Genomic DNA, 18,652 nt, shown 5'->3' on the forward strand with positions numbered 1-18,652 from the left:
CGTAATGGTTGGGGGGGTCATTGTTTTATTTATTTATTTTTACTTACTGAAACTTTAGTTTCCTTCAACAGTACTCTATGTGAACGAATGCACTTGTCCTAATGGTTTTCACAATGGGGAAAAACATTTTTGGAACTGAGGAGGAACGTTGTCCAATGCCTGCAGCAATTTTTCTTTGACTTCCTCCACGGTACAAAAGCGCTTTCCTTTGAGTTTTTTTCCCTCGTTTGAAATATGAAAACCACTCAGACCCATTTTACTTAATTTCCTCTTTAAAAGCAGTTTCAAGCATCACTGGTTTCAGTAGCCGTTCTCCCTAAGAAAACAAAATTTAACGTAGACGTGTTGTGGTTTATGATCACCCATCACAAATAATCGCAGAACACCTCTAATAAGCACCAAGAAAAACCGACACACAATGCTGTATGAATACTGAGCAACACCACTTGGCAGAGTGTCACAGAATACTTTTAAGTATCCTACACCTAGCGGCGAAATTCTCAACTCTAGATTGAGCGTCGGATATAGATTCCAGTTATTTTTGGGTATCCCCTCGTATTTTTGCAACAGTGAAACAAATAAGCACATTTTCTTAAAACTTTTTTTAAAATTTAAACAGAGCATTAGCATCAAGAGCAGAGTGTATTTTTTTTTCCCCTGACTTCATCCAAATTGTATGCATTACATGGTGAAAATACTGAGGGGGGAAGTTTGGGTTAATGAAATGGAACAATATATATACTTGAACTTTGTTTTAAACATCCCATGTTAAGTAGTTGTACCTCTGTACTACTGCACAAAATAAAATCTATGGTTAAATAGCAATGGTGAAAAATGTATCTGTCTTAAAGATGTTAGCTGTTTTGTCAAGAAGTTTAACAAGTGCTTTCACCAACAGTAAAATATTTACATGAAAAATGCATCTATAATAAGATTTGCAATTTAAAAAGGTCCTTTGTTTTAGGAAAACCCCGGGATAAAACCTGACATTATTCTTTGATATGATCAGGGCTTAGTTTTGATCCTTTGTTCTAATATAATCAGGTCAAATATACAGCTAGAGAAGGGCATTTTCTTTCCTGTATAGAATAGTATGCACCCATACTTTAAGATTTTAGTACAAGTCAATTCAATGCAATAAAAAGTTGGTCTTGACAGTGGGTAATGGCTCAATTAAGGAAACCAATTTCAGACAAAATTACAAACCTTAATAATACCAATTTGCTTAAAGAAGTCTCCAACTTCTTCAGAGGAAATATCTTCACCCAGTCCCTGAACGAATATTGTGTTGTTGTCAGAATTATCCTGTTCCGCAGCTGCCAAGACAAACATTCAATAATTACAGATTTGTTCAGGAGGGAATTTAAAACTCACATTTGTGCTGCTAAATAGTCATTTATAAGACAGAAAAAAACAGGTTTAGTCTTTTTACTTTCTCGTATATGAAGTATAGGGAAAGTATTGGAATCCTCCAAAAATTCAATTTCGAGATTGATGAATCTCAACATTTTAGACCTCCTTGAGTCCAAAAATACCATTTTTGAAATGATGTCTGTGTCTGTATGTGTATATGTGTGTGGGGTTAACACAATAACTTGAACACTTTCACTTAGGTCAATCAAATTTTGCATACAAGGATTAGGTACAAAATGTAAATTTGTAACAACTTTTGGGCTATTTCCACTAACTGGAAGTGGAATTTTAGCTTTTATTCATGCAGCTGCCGAGTCAGATTTGCTTTACTTTTATAATAATTGCTCGTTATTACTTTGATATGATTTATTGTTGATGGTTCTTTAAATGTACACAATATAAAAATATAATCATTTTCTTGAGGTTTACTCCTCAAACATCCATCCCCCATATCTGTGTATACGAAAAAGTCTACGGGATTCCACTCCCGATTTTTTTAAATTACATTTTAAAATCCAAAAATGTGTTTAAAAAAAAAAAAAAATCCAGATTGGGTGATTAATTCTATTGCCCTTGATGGTTAAATGTGTACTACAGCAACATTTTTTAAGCAAAGAATGTCATGGTTTATATACAGTACTGGTAACGGATTAAAACACTAAAAATGTTAAAGCAAAAAAGATTTAACCTCTTTTTTCCAAATTAGCAAGATTCAGAATTACTGAGTAAATGTTTACAGCTATTCCTGTATTTCTACAGATTAAATAAAAGTATTGTTTTGCTTTTTAAAAATTTCAGGTATATTTTTGGCAGTAATTTGGAGTTGTGGACAACAGTCTGTTTTACATTACTTTGTTACAGATCCAAAAGATTTTTCCAAGTCTAATTAAATAGATATTATCCAGACTAAAACAGTGCAGTCCAATACGCAAAAATGCCATAAAGTAACTTATAATTGACATGTATGAAACCAAAGCAACCACAACTTCATTGAAGGTACTCCAATGAAATTATTCCACATAATGTAATATTACTTCCAAGGTGGGACATGCAATAAAAAGTGATCTTATAAACTAATTTACTGAAAAATGTCCTTTATGTGCATAGAATCCAATTTTCTTAAACAGAAAAACCCTAGATCAAGATAGGCTTACTGTTCACCTTTAATTATAACTGACTGAACAAAAGAAATTTCAATTTGAAAATTTCACATTAAAAGAGTTACTGATGCAACTGACAAATCTTTTTACACACATTAAAAAAAAAAAAGAAAAAGAAAAAGTACACATCTTCAGACCATCTTGAAAGGGGCAGACTGCACTGGAAATAGTACAAGTATGTAAAGGCCAGAAAAATTACATTTCTAAAGTCATATGTTGACAATTTGAATTAAAGTATCTAACCCGGTTCAGACTGCTGTTGATAATCCCGTGGTTCTACAAAAGAAAGAACAACAAAATTAGGTTTACAATTTTTTCATGAATATTTTAATTAATTTTAAAATTGTGAGTCATATCTCGGCACAATCTAGGCAACATAAAACGTTTGTTGCCTGATTCAAGAAATTAAACCACATCTGCCACTAACAGCCACTTCTTTGAGCATCTAAGGGAAAGTGATGCACAGAGCTAGTTTGTCTAAATATTTCCCACTCAAAATACAAACATAGGTTTACACATTTCCAAGAAAGTCAAAGTATATTTCTACACCATTCATTTGCTCATTCATTCATTTTAATAATCCACTTGATTCATTACAAAAGCCAACAGGAAAAAAAGGGGCTATCATGTGCACAAGGGAGGAATTAACCCTGAATGGGATGCCAGTCTACCACATTTTTGTAATGAGCAAATACAAGCAATTCTAGAGAGCATTAAAGAATCTGTGAGGAGTATTATTCACATTTCCCCTTAACTCTTTGGTGCTTGGCAATTTAACACCTTACTTCAATTTATGAAGCAAAGAAATGCCTATATTTAAACAGGATAAAAACATTAAGTAATTTAGGCTTTTCTTGATTTCATATCGTATGAGTTTGTAAAATAAATGGTATAATTGTTTTAATGTACAGTATTTCATAGATTTTAGAGCTTTATTGACTTGATTAGTTTAACTGGAAGAATTAGGACCTTAATAGTTGAAATCCATACCAAAATAGAATTTTCAGAAATAAAGTGGATGTATTTTTTTACATAAATTACTATGGTCAACTTGCATAAGTTGCATCTTAAGATTTACTGTCAGGAATTGTTTAAAGTGGCCATCCCATAACAAAAATCAATACACACAATAAATCAAACACTAATAACAGCAATGCAAATTTAAGTTGTGCACAAACAAAGGTTGGCAAAACTTAATTTATCATTTTCTGTTAAATTCCCTGAAGTGACCAGACAGATTCTCCCTGTAGACTATTAGGCATTCTAGTTTTAAACTAAAGGCAATCAAATTTTAATGTTAAGGTACTTAATCAGTGAATAACCAGTATCGTCTAAATTTAAACAGTATAGCTTTTGCTTTCTTAGAGTGAAAGGCAGATTTAACATAAGAAAATCCTGATAATGCTGCAGATGTAGCAAAGATTAATTAAGCAGGCCAATAAAATTATCACTTTAAAGAGTCTTCCACAGACATGGTATGGATATTTCAACGCTTCACTGAGTAAAAATCAAAAATGTGGTCTTCTGCATTCATCATGCATGATACCAAAAAGGTAGTTTTCAGTTTATTTTTGCCAACTTGAAGAAAAAAAAAATGAAAAATGAAAAAAGTGGAAGTTTAAAATAAATAACCCACATAGCTATAAGCAAGAGATGAACTTTTTTGGTGCATCACAAGAAATGGTGGCTTTTGGAGCTTTCATACAGAATTTCACTGAAACATTTCTAATGCGCATCACTTACCACCGTAATTTTTGAAGCCACCACGGTCACCACCTCTGCGAAGGAAAAATTGAAGAAATGATGCCTCTTTTTTTATTTTAAATAAAATGCCCACGCTTTTCAATGGAATATCCTTCTACCCCTTGTTTACTTATGAATATTACTGAAAGTATAAACTGTAAGGTCAAAAAGAAAATGTTTAATTTTTGTCATGATTTGGGAATCACTGTGCTTAATCAAAATTCACAAGAAAATTTCAAATGAACAGAATTGTGCTAGTCTTCATCAGCAGTCTCAAAATATAACAGGAAACTATAAATAAATATTTAAATATAGGTTCGTAAAACAATGTCAACAAAAACAGGTTGTGCAACAGAAATTAAAAGAGCTTAACTGTTTCAAGACAAAAAACTAATGTATTGATCTTTTTTGCTATTTACTCAGGTACAACAAGGTTATTACATTATTAATGCTAAAATGACTTTCACAAGTTAACCTTCATTATAGAGCAAGTGTCTGGAGGGAGAAAAAAAATATCTGCTCATGTTCTGTCACTTGGAATCAATCACTGAAACATTTTTCATGAGGAAACTCTGCAGAAAGCATACATGAAATAGCTCTAGGTATGAGCGTGCAAGCCATTTTTTCCTTAAATACTTCAATTATGCTTTAGTTCAGTAAACTGAAGAATTTTCTGGATAAGCAACAAATAAAATGTGTTCGTTTGTGTAACCAAAACAGAACATTCAGCTTTGTTACAAAAATCAAATCTTCCTAGATAAACACTTTAATGAGATTGGTTTAAATTAGTTTAACACCAGTAAAGTAACAAAAATCTACACTTGATAATCTTAATTATGCTGGGTCCGTTTTATCAACTACAAAAAGTCATAGTGTTATAACATAGAAATTCTGTTTGACTAACTATTACTCAGCATTTTAATAATCCCTACATATCAAGGGGAATTTAAATATTAAGAAAAAGTTCCCACCCTCAGAAGTACTCCTGCAATTTGTAGGACAACTAGGATGTGATAACAGCAAAATCAAAAATAGACAGTCATATTTAAATGTTATGTTCACTACCACAAATGGAGGAACCTTCAAGACTCAAAAACCAAACAGTGTTTGTATCATTGTAAACTTCAAGTGCTACTGCCACCAAAGGATATACAGAATGCATTGATAAGGTTCTCATTAAATATTTAAATGTTTGTTGAAGGTAAATCAACTATTTTCAAGGTTAGGTAGTCAGCTTTGCATATGACAGCACATATGTAAGAATGCAAAAAAGATGACTCTCAAGACAAACCTTCGCAGCCCAGAGGAACACCACTACGAAAGGACAGGTGTATTGTCCATCAGGCAGGTAAGCTTCATATACTAACAATAACCAGCATCTACAGAGACTCATCATGATCTATACATCACCAAGAAACACTTATAACTAAGTGGATAATCTTAGTTGTGGAACTTCATTTATAAAAATATACCTGCCATTTATCACTTACTATCACCAAATGGACTGCTGTTGATCTTACATAATCTCTTGGTGATGAGTGACACTTTCCCCTATATGATAAGCACTAAACTGATACACTGAGATGAAGCAGACATCTCTGCAAACTGGACAACGGTCTCAAGCACCACACTGCAAGATGTTTGTAGTGCCGGTGCCTCTGATAGCCCTGCCGTTTATAGGGGTACATTTGACCATGCAGTGTTTTAAGGATATTTTGTCACCCATCACATAACCACTTTTCCAATAAGACTGTGCTCTGACACAAGGATGTAGTCCAGTGGCAAAGCCAATAAGACAGCACATGTTTGTACCCAAAACAGAATACATGAAATGTTTTTCAGTTTAAGCAAAAAAATATGAGACAACATGACTGAAGTGTTTAAAATCATGAAGGGAAATAGTACTATATTACTGCACATATTTACTAAAGTTAAAAGTAGTTAATTTAACAGAAAAGTAAAAACCATGTCAAACAAAACAAAACAAAAAACACAGTCTAGTTGTTGTAACTGACCAATTTACTAGCTTTGAGGCATTTTTTTTTTTTTTTGCCCCAGCCATAAATTTTTCTGGCTTACAGTTCCATGCCTTTAGAAGCACTATGGCAAGCAATATTCTCACATTTTCTCAGGCACACATACACTGAGTTGGCATGCTGGCAAGAAATCTGACAGCATCCATTAATTTAGAAACAAAGATTTTAGGAATGTGGACATTCTATTAGCTTTTCTCACCTGTATTTGAAAGCCAAACAGGGTGTTCGTGATTTAAAAAAAATGAGGTACAAGTTTGTTTCTGTGCACAAATTTTAAATATGCTCCAATTCCTTTGAGTTTTAAGATGCTAGTCTTTTCCAAATATTTTTTCCTCCTTTAGACCAAGTCACATTCAGATAAATGCCTGCAGCTTATCTACATAGTGTCAGGCTAGCAAAGCAAGCCTTTGCAGAATCTTCAATAAGGCTTATGCAATAGCATCCTTTTCAGGTTAATGTTAGGGCTCTCTTAGATATACACCATATTTTGGAAATCTGTTATGGTTTCAATCCACTTAGCATATTCCAAACTTCCTGAAATTTTTAGGTGGCACCGGAGTCGTAACTAAGTTAATTGCAATAATGATGAGTCTTCATGACTTCATGCAAATATTTTGTCACTTTCCACTATGCTTACTCATGTGACAACTGGTTTACATAACAATTTTGGCAACTTATAGGGCTGCACCATTTGCATAATATAATATTCACAAACCTTAATCAAATACAAGGTCACAAGGGACTGAAGCCTATCACATAAGTACTGGAAGCAAGATGGGAAACCGCTCAAAATAAATAATGTTAAGCAACAGTTGTCTTATTTGATGTATCTGGCATATTTATACAATCTAACACTGGTAAGAATTTAAAGACATTCACTGGGGCTTTCAAAGATATATTCAATAGTTTAAACTGTAAAACATCAAAAACACAGCTGCGAATTAGGACTTTTTGGACTAAAATTATCTAAACCAAAGTCTTTTACACGAATATATCCATGATGGATACCAAAATTAAGCTTACTACACATTTGTATAAATGTGTGCCAGCCATACCAGTGTCTGTTTTAAATCTCTCAATACTATGAAGTAAAATCATAACCAAAATGTAAACATTTATAAACAAAATGTAGAAAGTGGAGCAAAAGCCATATGCTTCTGTCACTAAGTAGGGTTTGTAGGGTGTAGAACTCAAGATAAACTACATACTCCGCTCAGCCATGTGCTAACACTACAATTACTCATAACAAAAGAAGCACTATTACTACTAGGGATTTAAACTGACATAGAATCTAAAATGCACAATTAAAACGGTTAAAGTACAACAAATTACCATTATGGATGGGTAGTAATAACATGAAATAGGATTCACTTTCAATTCTAACTACATTTCCCAAAGTCTCAAATATGATTAAAAACCGAGCACCAGCATGAAAGGCAGCTCATATGTCATACACAATACATTAAGACTTGTAACAAGAGAAGGGTTAGAACAGGAACCTTAGGAAAGTAATAAGTTCTATGCTACTAATGCAGGTAAGGCAGGAATACAGATACCTTCACTGTATTACTAAAAAAAAAGCCACACAATTTACCACCTGTACAGCTTCAAACAGCCTACAAAATTGACTTGCAACATATTCTTCCATCTTCCACAAAGAAGCTTCTAGATCTACTGCAAATAATTCAGTTAAAATGAAAACTGTACAGCATATAATGGTTATATAATGGTTTTTAAAATCAAACTGAAACCTCTGCATAAGGGTAGCTGTAAAATATTTATCTGCACGGTTTGCAGAGTAGCTGTGAAATGTGTTCCTTTGTAGCAAGCCACCATTTAATTTTAATCAGAAACTATGAAACGCCCTTCATTTACTGCACTGTACTGGCCTCAAAATCACCCTGACAAAATAATGCTTACATTTAAAAATAAAAACAAGTTCTCCTTATTTTGTATTTTACATTTTCATACTAGAGTTACGTGAGTAACTTAAGGATCAAATCAACTTTACAGAAAGCATATAGCTAATTTTGTACAATTTAGAACTGTTGTATACTAAGTGACTGACTTTAGAAGACAACTACGACTAACAAGGTCTCTTTAAATTCATGTTGTGTATGCCTTCAAAACTTTCACTTATAAGAACTTTAAACATTAAATCTTTAAGTATATTCCTAGACTGCAAAAATAGTATTTAAGTGCAGTATAAACTCAAATTTTAATTTTTCATAGCCACCAATAACTGCTCATGAAAAACAAGAAGCATACCTCAAAATGAATGTTTTAAATGGCAAAAATTCCAAGGAGCACAAAACTTTATTGAAGGTAAAGCGTGTTCTTTGTTGAAAGCATGTTTTGTTGTGGGTTGGTAGACAATGTTATTTTATACAGTGTCACATGATTAAAAATAGGTAAATGTGTTAAGGGAACAAGGTCACTCCCCCACCCTATCAATGTCCTTTCATTAGGACCACATTCAACAGCTGTTTTTTAGGTTCTGTGGGTGGTAGTGCTATACTTCTAAATAACTTCCTTACAGGCAGTCAGGTCCAAGTCTAAATAAAACATGTCGGATCGAGAGGTGGTGTTTGCATGCATGGTATGCAATGCAAGTCTACATAACCCCAAGAGCTTTAGATTCAAACAAACAAAAGAAATACAAGATATTATTGGATCTTGTTAGAACATTGGCTACCTAAAAATAAACCTTTGCATTGAAATCCCAGCAAAAAAGCATCACGAAATATTAATGTATCCAGTTTTTTGGATAATTGTTTTGGAAAAGCCTGACAGCTTTGTAATGGGTTAAATTAAAGTAGGATATCTTGTTTGATAAACATTCTTCAAAATTGTTATATCTAATCAATATTCAGACTTAAACATTATAGAAAGTGCTTCAATCAATATAAAAAAATGTTTCCAGCTGAATAGAAACTTCAATTTTCATGCACTGTGAAATATCTATACAAAAGACTGTCAGACGCACAGTACCTGCACTGGTGAAATGTTTAGCAACTTACCCCATACCAGGTGGTGGTCCTCTTCTATCTCGATCAAATTCACCTCTATCTCTGGCCCTCTGACCGTCAGAACCTGAATCATGACCATACCTACTCATTCCATGATTATCATGGCCTAAAAAAAAAGGCAAACCTAAATAACAGACTCTGGATGGATGGTATGTTTCTTTTCAAACTTTACTCATCTATATGCAGTTAATTTTTTTTAGGGGACTATTTTCTTGTATAATACATAGTCATAGATACATATACGTGCACACACAAAATACGAAACAAATATGAAACACAAGCACTTACCCTCAGAATCTGGATGATTATAGCTACCCTGCTGAGAAGGGCCAGATGGCTGACTATAAGGGCCCTGCCCATATGAGGACTGCTGACCATACTGGGGGTGAGAGTTTGCGCCATACCTTTAAAACAAATATACCATTCACAAATGTGTAAACTGAACACTTGTAAACAATTACAGCATACAATTACAACATACAAGTGAAAGAGCATGCAGAGGTCTTAAAAGGTTTTCAAGATCAGCATTTTTACAGTAGTTTTAAGAGGTTTATTTTCAAAACAAATACCAAAATTATAAACTTCGAATTTGAGCAAAGATACATCTGATCGTGATTTTTCACAATTTGCGGGTGCTCTAGGAACGTAACCCCTGTGAATTTTGAGGGTGTACTATACACTTTATTTGAAGATTGATCGATCCACAAGTAGACACAAAAGACAAATGAATATTTACTACATAAGGTCTATCTCATCATAATTAAAGCGAGACAAATGTGTGTTCTAAAGCTTAATCCACAAAATTACAAAATTTAACAATCATAAAATTTTGGGGTTCAAACAATGGGCATATGCAGAAGCATACAGTACGCATCTTTTTGTTGAAGGTTTTTTTTTTGGATAACAAAGGAGGCTGGTAATCCATAAAAGCACTATGTTACTTGTGAGCAAAGCTGAGAGATTTGAGATGCAGTTGCCGTTTCTAACAAATTCTTAAGAATATACAGTAGCTCACAAAAGTGAGTATAGCCCTCACGTTTTTGTAAATATTTTATTATATCTTTTCATGGGACAACACTGAAGATTGTATAACAGTATAAATTTGCTGTCCCCTCAAAACAACACAGCTATTAAATGTCTAAACAGTGCCCAATTAGCCTTTTTTCCTTTCCCGGTGTCACGTGACTCGTTATTACAAGGTCTAAGGTTTCAATGGGGAGTAGGTGTGTTAAATTTGGTGTTATCGCTCTCACACTCTCATATACTGGTCACTGGAAGTTCAACACGGCACCACATGGAAAAGAACTCTGAGGATCTGAAAAAAAAATTGTTGCTCTACATAAAGATGGCCTAGGCTATAAGAAGATTGCCAACGTCCTGAAACTGAGCGGCAGCACGGTGGTCAAGACCATACAGCGGTTGAACAGAGCAGGTTACACTCAAAACAGGCCTCGCCATGGTCAACCAAAAAAGTTGAGTGCATGGGCTCAGCGTCATATCCAGAGGTTGCCTTTTGAAAATAGATGTACGAGTGCTGCCAGCATTGCTGTAGAGGATGAAGGGGTGGGAGGTCATCCTGGCAGTGCTCAGACCATACACCTGCCGCACAATACATCAAATTTGTCTGCATGGCTGTTCGTCCCTGAAGGAAGCCTCTTCTAAAGATGATGCACAAGAAAGCCCACAAACAGTTTTGCTGAAGACAGACTAAGGATATGGATTACTGGAACTATGTCCTGTGGTCTGATGAGACCAAGATACAATTATTTGGTTCAGATGGTGTCAAGCGTGCGAGGCAGCAACAAGGTGGGGAGTACAAAGACAAGTGTGTCTTGCCTACAGTCAAGCATGGAGGTGGGAGTGTCATGGTTTGGAGCTACATGAGTGCTGCCGGCACTGGGGAACTACAGTTCATTGAGGGAACCATGAATGCCAATATGTACTCTGACATACTGAAGCAGAGCATGATCCCCTACCTTTGGAAACTGGGCCGCAGGGTAGTATTCCAACATAAACCCAAACACAACCACTGCCTTGCTAAAAAAAACTGAAGGTAAAGAAGCTGGACAGGCCAAGCATGTCTCCAGAGCTAAACCTTATTGAGCATCTGTGGGGCATCCTCAAACAGAAGGTGGAGGAGCGCAAGGTCTCTAACATCCACCAGTTCCGTGATGGCATCATGGAGGAGTGAAAGAGGATTCCAATGGCAACCTGTGAAGCTCTAGTGAACTCCATGCCCAAGAGAGTTAAGGCAGTGCTAGAGAATAACGGTGACCATACAAAATATTGACACTTTGGGGACAATTTGGACATTTTTCACTTAAGGGTGTACTCACTTTTGTTGCCAGCGGTTTAGACATTAATGGCTGTGTGTTGTGTTATTTTTTTTTTTTTTATTAATTTTATTACAATCAATACATAGCAATCAAGTTTTACAAAAAAAAAGAATTATGCTAAGAACAGATCGATCCCCACCCTTGAGAGAGAGAGCAAGCCAAACGGTGTAAAATTTAAGGCTTTTAAAAAATACCTAAATCAACAAATTCTCTGTGCTTTATAAAATCATTTCAAAATATTACTGATTAGATCCTGCCATGTTTTGAAAAAGTCTGCACAGATCCTCTAACTGAGTATTTGATTTTTTCCAATTTTAAATAATATAACACATCAGTTTCCCACTGACTTAAAAGAGGAGAGTTTGGGTTCTTCCAGTTTATCAGAATAAGTCTGCGTGCCAACAGTGTAGTGAATGCAATCACAGTTTGTTTGTCTTTCTCCACTTTAAGACCCTCTGGAAGAACCCCAAACACAGCTGTTAATGGGTTAGGAGGGATTGTGAGTCCAAGACTGTCTGAGAGGTAATTAAAAATTTTTGTCCAGAATAATGTTAATTTGGAGCAGGCCCAGAACATGTGACCTAGTGAGGCTGGGGCTTGGTTGCAACGTTCGCAGGTTGGATCATGCCCTGGAAACATTTTGGAGAGTTTTAGTCGAGACAGATGTGCTCGATATATAATTTTGAGTTGTATAATTGTATGCTTTGCATATTGAGCTTGAGTGAATTCTCTGCATTGCTACTTTCCACTCCTTTTCTGATATATTAATTGAGAGGTCATTTTCCCAGTGTCCTCTTGGATCTTTGAAAGGAAGGGATTGTAAAAGGATTTTATATATTGTAGAGATGGAGTCTAACTCCTTGAAATTGAGCAATAATTTTTCCAGCGTGGATGAGGGTGCAAGATGAGGAAAATCTGGAAGGTTCTGTTTAACAAAGTTCCTGATTTGAAGATAGTGAAAGAAATTTGTAGCTGGAATGTTAAATTTGGAATGTAATTGTTCATAGGATGCAAAGACGTTGTCTATATAAAGATCTCTAAGCAAGTTAATTCCAAATTTTTCCAGATATTAAAACTGCATATGTTTGTGAGGGTTGAAAGAGGTGGTTCTTTTGCAGGTGCCACAGAAAGAAGCTTCTCCGCCTTAAAATGCTTTCTACATTGGTTCCAGATTCTAAGTGAGTGGAGCACAATTGGGTTATTAGTGTATTGCCGATAACGTGTGTTTATTGGAGCACAAAGCAAGGAATACAAAGAAGTACTGCAGGATTTTACTTCTATTGCGTCCATGCCTGTGTATGTTCTTCTATTTGTGTCCAGGTTCTTATCGACTGTATATTTGCCCAGTAATAAAACTGGAAGTTAGGTAGAGCCATGCCGCCTTCTGCCTTTTGTCTTTGTAGGGTCGCTTTTGATGCGTGGATGTTTAGAATTCCAAATAAATGAGGTTATTGTTGAATCTAATTGCTTAAAGAACGATTTATTAATGTATATTGGTATGTTTTGAAATAAAAAGGAGCTTAGGAAGAATATTCATCTTAACAGTGTTAATTCTTCCAGCTAGTGTGAGATGAAGGGTTGACCATCTATGCAAGTCTTGTTTAATTTTTTCCATACAGACGCACGAAATTTTGTTGATAAAGAGCTTTATGTTTACTTGTGATGTTTACCCCGAGGTATTTAAACTGTTCTGCAATGATAAAAGGAAGGGTGTCTAATCTAATATTATATGCTTGAATTCACCGGAAAGAGTACACTTTTATTCAGATTAATTCTGAGACCAGAGAGCTTTTGAAATTCTGTGAGTGCTGCTAAGACTGCAGGCACAGAATTTTCTGGGTCCGATATATACAGTACCATGTCATCTGCATATAATGAGATTTTCTGTTCCAGTCCTTCTCTGCTAATCCCCTTTATCTGATCAGTATTTCGACAATGTATTGCCAGTGGTTCAATGGCAATTGCAAACAGCAGTGGTGACAAAGGGCATCCTTGTCTTGTGCCACGCTCTAGTTTAAAGTAGTCTGAGCAAATGTTATTGATGCAAACTGAAGCTTCTGGGTTAGTATACAGTAATTTAATCCATGCACAAATGTTCGGGCCAAACCCAAACTTCTCCAAAATAGTAAAAGGTATTTCCATTCAATCATGTCAATGCTTTTTCTGCATCCAATGATAATAATATTTCTGGGGTGTTTGATTTAGTTGGTGAGTATATTACATTAAACAGGCGTCAAGATTTGAAGATAAGTGTCGGCCCCTAATAAATCCAGTTTGGTCTTGTGATATTATTGAGGGGAGCACTTTCTCCATCCTTCTAGCTATGATTTTAGAGAGTATTTTAACGTCGTTATTCAGAAGTGAAATTGGTCTGTATGATGCACATTGTAATAAGTCCTTATTTTGTTTTGGAAAGACAGTGATTAGTGCTTGGCTTAAAGGTTTGTGGAAGAGATTGGTTATCTCTGGCTTCTGTAAATGTTGCTAATAGGAGGGAGCTAGCTGAGCGGAGAATTTCTTGTAAAACTCTGCAGGGTAGCCATCAGGGCCTGCTGCTTTTCCACCTTGGAGTGACTTTATAGCATCCAGTAATTCTGATAATGACAGAGGTTTATCGAGCTCCTCCACACTAATAGCGTCAATTTGTGGTATCTGTAATTTATCCAGAAATGCATTAGATTGTATATTGTCTTCTTTAAACTCAGTAGTATATAGGGATTTATAGTAGTCTCTAAAAGTGTACATTATATTTTTGTGTTCGATGATTTTATCTCCATTCGTGTTAGTAATTACCGAGATTGCGCTATGCACTTCTTGCTTGTGAATTTGTTGCGCTAAAAGCTTATTAGCTTTCTCCATGTTCATAATAATGATGTCTGGATTTGTAAATTAGTTGTTCGGTTTCTTTAGTTGTCAAGAGGTTTAATTCTGAATGTAGAGCCTGCCTCCTCTTATGTAGAGTCTCGCTTGGTAGTCTGGCATGTTCTTCATCTATTTTAGTAATTTCGCTTTTATCTCTGCTACTTTCTTCGGGATTTATTTCTGTGGGAAAGATATGAGATAATCTGTCCTCTTAAGAAGGCCTTAAGAGTTTCCCAGAGTATTCCTGCAGAGATCTCAGGGATGTATTTGTCTCTAGAAAGAATTCAATTTGTTTGGATATAAATTCAGTACAATTCTCGTCAGCTAATAGAAGCGGATTGAGACGCCATCTGCGGGGTGAGTGTATGGGGCTTAGTAATTTCAGCTCCAAGATCATCGGAGCATGGTCTGAAATAACAATAGCATCGTATTTACAAGATTTAATCTTAGGCAAGAAGTTATTATCTATAAAGAAGTAATCAATCCTTGAGTAGCAATGATGTACTGGTGAGTAGAAAGAATATGTTCTTGAATTTGGGTTTAAAAACCTCCAGGGATCTGATAAGTTGTGATCAGTTATAAACTTTGTAATTATCTTTGCGGTGTTAGTTGCCGTTCCCCCTGTGGAGGAAGTCTTATCTAAAAGTGGATTTAGAACACAATTAAAGTCCCCAGCCATTATAAGTTTATGAGTGTTCAGATTGGGAATGGATGCAAATAAATTTTGTATAAATTCCTTATCATCAACATTAGGTGCATAAACATTTATCAAAATCATTTTACAGTTAGATAAGTCTCCCATGACCATCACATATCTCCCTTCAGGATCCAATACTACATCTGATGCTACAAATGGTACTGTTCTATGTATGAGAATTCCCACCCCTCTAGTTTTCTTTGTAAAACTAGAATGGAACATTTGGCCAGTCCAGTCTTTTGCAGCCGGAACTGATCCTTACTTAGTAAGTGGGTTTCCTGTAAAAATACTATTTTAGCATTTAGACCTGTTAGGTGAGAAAGTACTTTCTTTCTCTTTAATTCGTGATTCAGGCCTTTAACATTCCAGCTTACGAAGTTATTTTGAGGGGACAGCAAATTTACACTGTTATACAAGCTGTACATGGACTACTTTACATTGTATCAAAGTGTTATATCTTCAGTGTTGTCCATTGAAAAGATTAAATATTTACAAAAATGTGAGGGGTGTACTCACTTTTGTGAGATGCTGTACATTTCTTGATAAGAGATGTTATTTGTTCTTGAGCCTTTTGTGAAAGTGTTTGATATATTACAAAATGTAGACAAACTATAAAATATGTGAAGCCTGAAGTTCAAATATCAAATAAACACTTTCACAAAAAGCTCAAGAACAATACAACAGCTTCCATGGCATAGCGGTAAGACTTTCTGACTCAAAACCCATACATTTGATTTCAGTCAGTCTAACAGCCAGTGTAAATGTATGATAATTGTAAAGGATTACTTTTTTTTTTAAATTCAGTTTTATTCTCGCAGTCGCGTTTATGATCCCTATTTGGATCACAAAGATGCGCTATACCTCAAATGTTATTTATGTAGGGAAGTACGTACAGTGTCTGGTGCTCATTCAGTCTAAAAGGAACCATAGCACAGAGAGGTGTGTACACTGCAACAAGTACACATGTCGTAAATGTAAGAAGGATGGCTCCTGGGTGTGTGGGAACTGTTAATATTTGAATGTGATGATTTTATATAGCACGGATCGGAAATCAGCAGTTCTTAGCATTGCACCACGCAAGCGATCGTATCAACCGCCTGCTGTAACATTTCCATTATAGTTTTGAATAAAAGTGCACTTGTTTTGTTATACTTGTACACCAACATACACTCACCTAAAGGATTATTAGGAACATCATACTAATACGGTGTTTGACCCCCTTTCGCCTTCAGAACTGCCTTAATTCTATGTGGCATTGATTCAACAAGGTGCTGAAAGCATTCTTTAGAAATGTTGGCCCATATTTAAAGGATAGCATCTTGCAGTTGGAGATTTGTGGGATGCACATCCAGGGCATGAAGCTCCCGTTCCACCACATCCCAAAGATGCTCTATTTGGTTGAGATCTGGTGACTGTGGGGGCCATTTTAGTACAGTGAACTCATTGTCATGTTCAAGAAACCAATTTGAAATGATTCAAGCTTTGTGACATGGTGCATTATCCTGCTGGAAGTAGCCATCAGAGGATGGGTACATGGTGGTCATGAAGGGATGGACATGGTCAGAAACAATGATCAGGTAGCCCGTGGTATTTAAACGATGCACAATTGGCACTAAGGGGCCTAAAGTGTGCCAAGAAAACATCCCTCACACCATTACACCACCAACCTGCACAGTGGTAACAAGGCATGATGGATCCATGTTCTCATTCTGTTTACACCAAATTCTGACTCTACCATTTGAATGTCTCAACAGAAATCGAGACTCATCAGACCAGGCAACATTTTTCCAGTCTTCAACTGTCCAATTTTGGTGAGCTTGTGTAAATTGTAGCCTCTTTTTCCTATTTGTAGTGGAGATGAGTGGTACCCGGTGGGGTCTTCTGCTGTTGTAGCCCATCCGCCTCAAGGTTGTGCGTGTTGTGGCTTCACAAATGCTTTGTTGCATACCTCGGTTGTAACGAGTGGTTATTTCAGTCAAAGTTGCTGTTCTATCAGCTTGAATCAGTCGGCCCATTCTCCTCTGACCTCTAGCATCAACAAGGCATTTTAGCCCACAGGACTGCCGCATACTGGATGTTTTTCCCTTTTCACACCATTCTTTGTAAACCCTAGAAATGGTTGTGCGTGAAAATTCCAGTAACTGAGCAGATTGTGAAATACTTAGACCGGCCCGTCTGGCACCAACAACCATGCCATGCTCAAAATTGCTTAAATCACCTTTCTTTCCCATTCTGACATTCAGTTTGGAGTTCAGGAGATTGACTTGACCAGGACCACACCCCTAAATGCATTGAAGCAACTGCCATGTGATTGGTTGATTAGATAATTGCATTAATGACAAATTGAACAGGTGTTCCTAATAATCCTTTAGGTGAGTGTATGTTCCTGTGTTTGAGCGACACGGGCATGCACAAAAAACATACATGTGCCAGAATAAGAACAAGAGCACTGAGGAAAAGTAAACCAATACACAACCTCACAAGACAAACTAGTTGTGTCCCTCTCAAAATGTTCAAGATTAGATTCCACAATGCATTTACACATTTTCTCAACTGACTCGAGAGCCAATGGATTACTGCAGTGTTTCTCAACCTTTATGTTGCAACCAACTTTCCTCCATGTTGTCCCCTTAGTGAACGGAGCACGACTGTCAGAGCAGAGGGCCTTGGCCTAAAGCGCAAATATTGGAGGAGTAACCCGTCACAACCCATTACCATTATAAACAATAGCAACTCACGACCCACCAGCAGCAGCCCATGACCTGCTTCCAACAGTTGAGAAACAATGGATTACAGGATGGAGCATCTACCAATTTCTATGGGGGAGTAGAAAACATGGTCTTGCAATTCAAATTATTTTTGAAAATGCTTTATTTGCCATTTTAAAGTTTTCTGCACAGCGCCTTAACGAGACTGTTACGTCACAATAAAACCCTCAATCCTTTACTCAGAGGTTGCTTTCTGTCAGTCAGCCTTTACCATCTTGAACATATGATTAACGTTTTTGTCTTTGTGCAGCACTTTACATTTGTCTACATTAAACTGCATTACCCAAGTGCTCAACCTGTCTTTAAAGATTATCCAGCTCCGAGTGTTGCTGCTGCGTCCCTCGTTTTTGCTATCACCGAGTTCTTATGCCTTATGTAAAGTATATATTTACTAAGTATTTCAGAATATGTCATTAATAAAAGTTTTTTCTAACTGTTCAAGAATATAGATCCGATCGACCCAATTAATGAGCTCCCTTATACAGCAAACTCTTTTCTTATCTGTACTGTCTCCAGCCAATTAACCAAATCATCAGTAGTATAATAAGTACTGAGCCTAGATGAGCAGTTTAACGCATTAAGATACAAAAGAAATCTTAAACTTGTAA

At 36.0% G+C, this 18,652-nt stretch overlaps 1 protein-coding gene across 1 annotated transcript in view; it reads right to left on the reverse strand.

Annotated features, from left to right (window-relative positions):
• taf15 (TAF15 RNA polymerase II, TATA box binding protein (TBP)-associated factor) overlaps nt 1-18,652 on the reverse strand; it is a 36,228-nt gene that overhangs the window by 7,787 nt on the left and 9,789 nt on the right. The window contains exons 6-10 of the mRNA XM_039756764.1: nt 9,670-9,785; nt 9,373-9,487; nt 4,317-4,351; nt 2,817-2,849; nt 1,207-1,316 (exon numbers count right to left, since the gene is read on the reverse strand). Coding sequence (XP_039612698.1) covers nt 1,207-1,316; nt 2,817-2,849; nt 4,317-4,351; nt 9,373-9,487; nt 9,670-9,785 — 409 coding nt within the window. The remainder of the gene's footprint in view (nt 1-1,206; nt 1,317-2,816; nt 2,850-4,316; nt 4,352-9,372; nt 9,488-9,669; nt 9,786-18,652) is intronic.

Source organism: Polypterus senegalus, chromosome 6 (genome assembly GCF_016835505.1).
Source record: "Polypterus senegalus isolate Bchr_013 chromosome 6, ASM1683550v1, whole genome shotgun sequence".
In the NCBI taxonomy this organism is placed as follows: Eukaryota; Metazoa; Chordata; class Cladistia; order Polypteriformes; family Polypteridae; genus Polypterus; species Polypterus senegalus.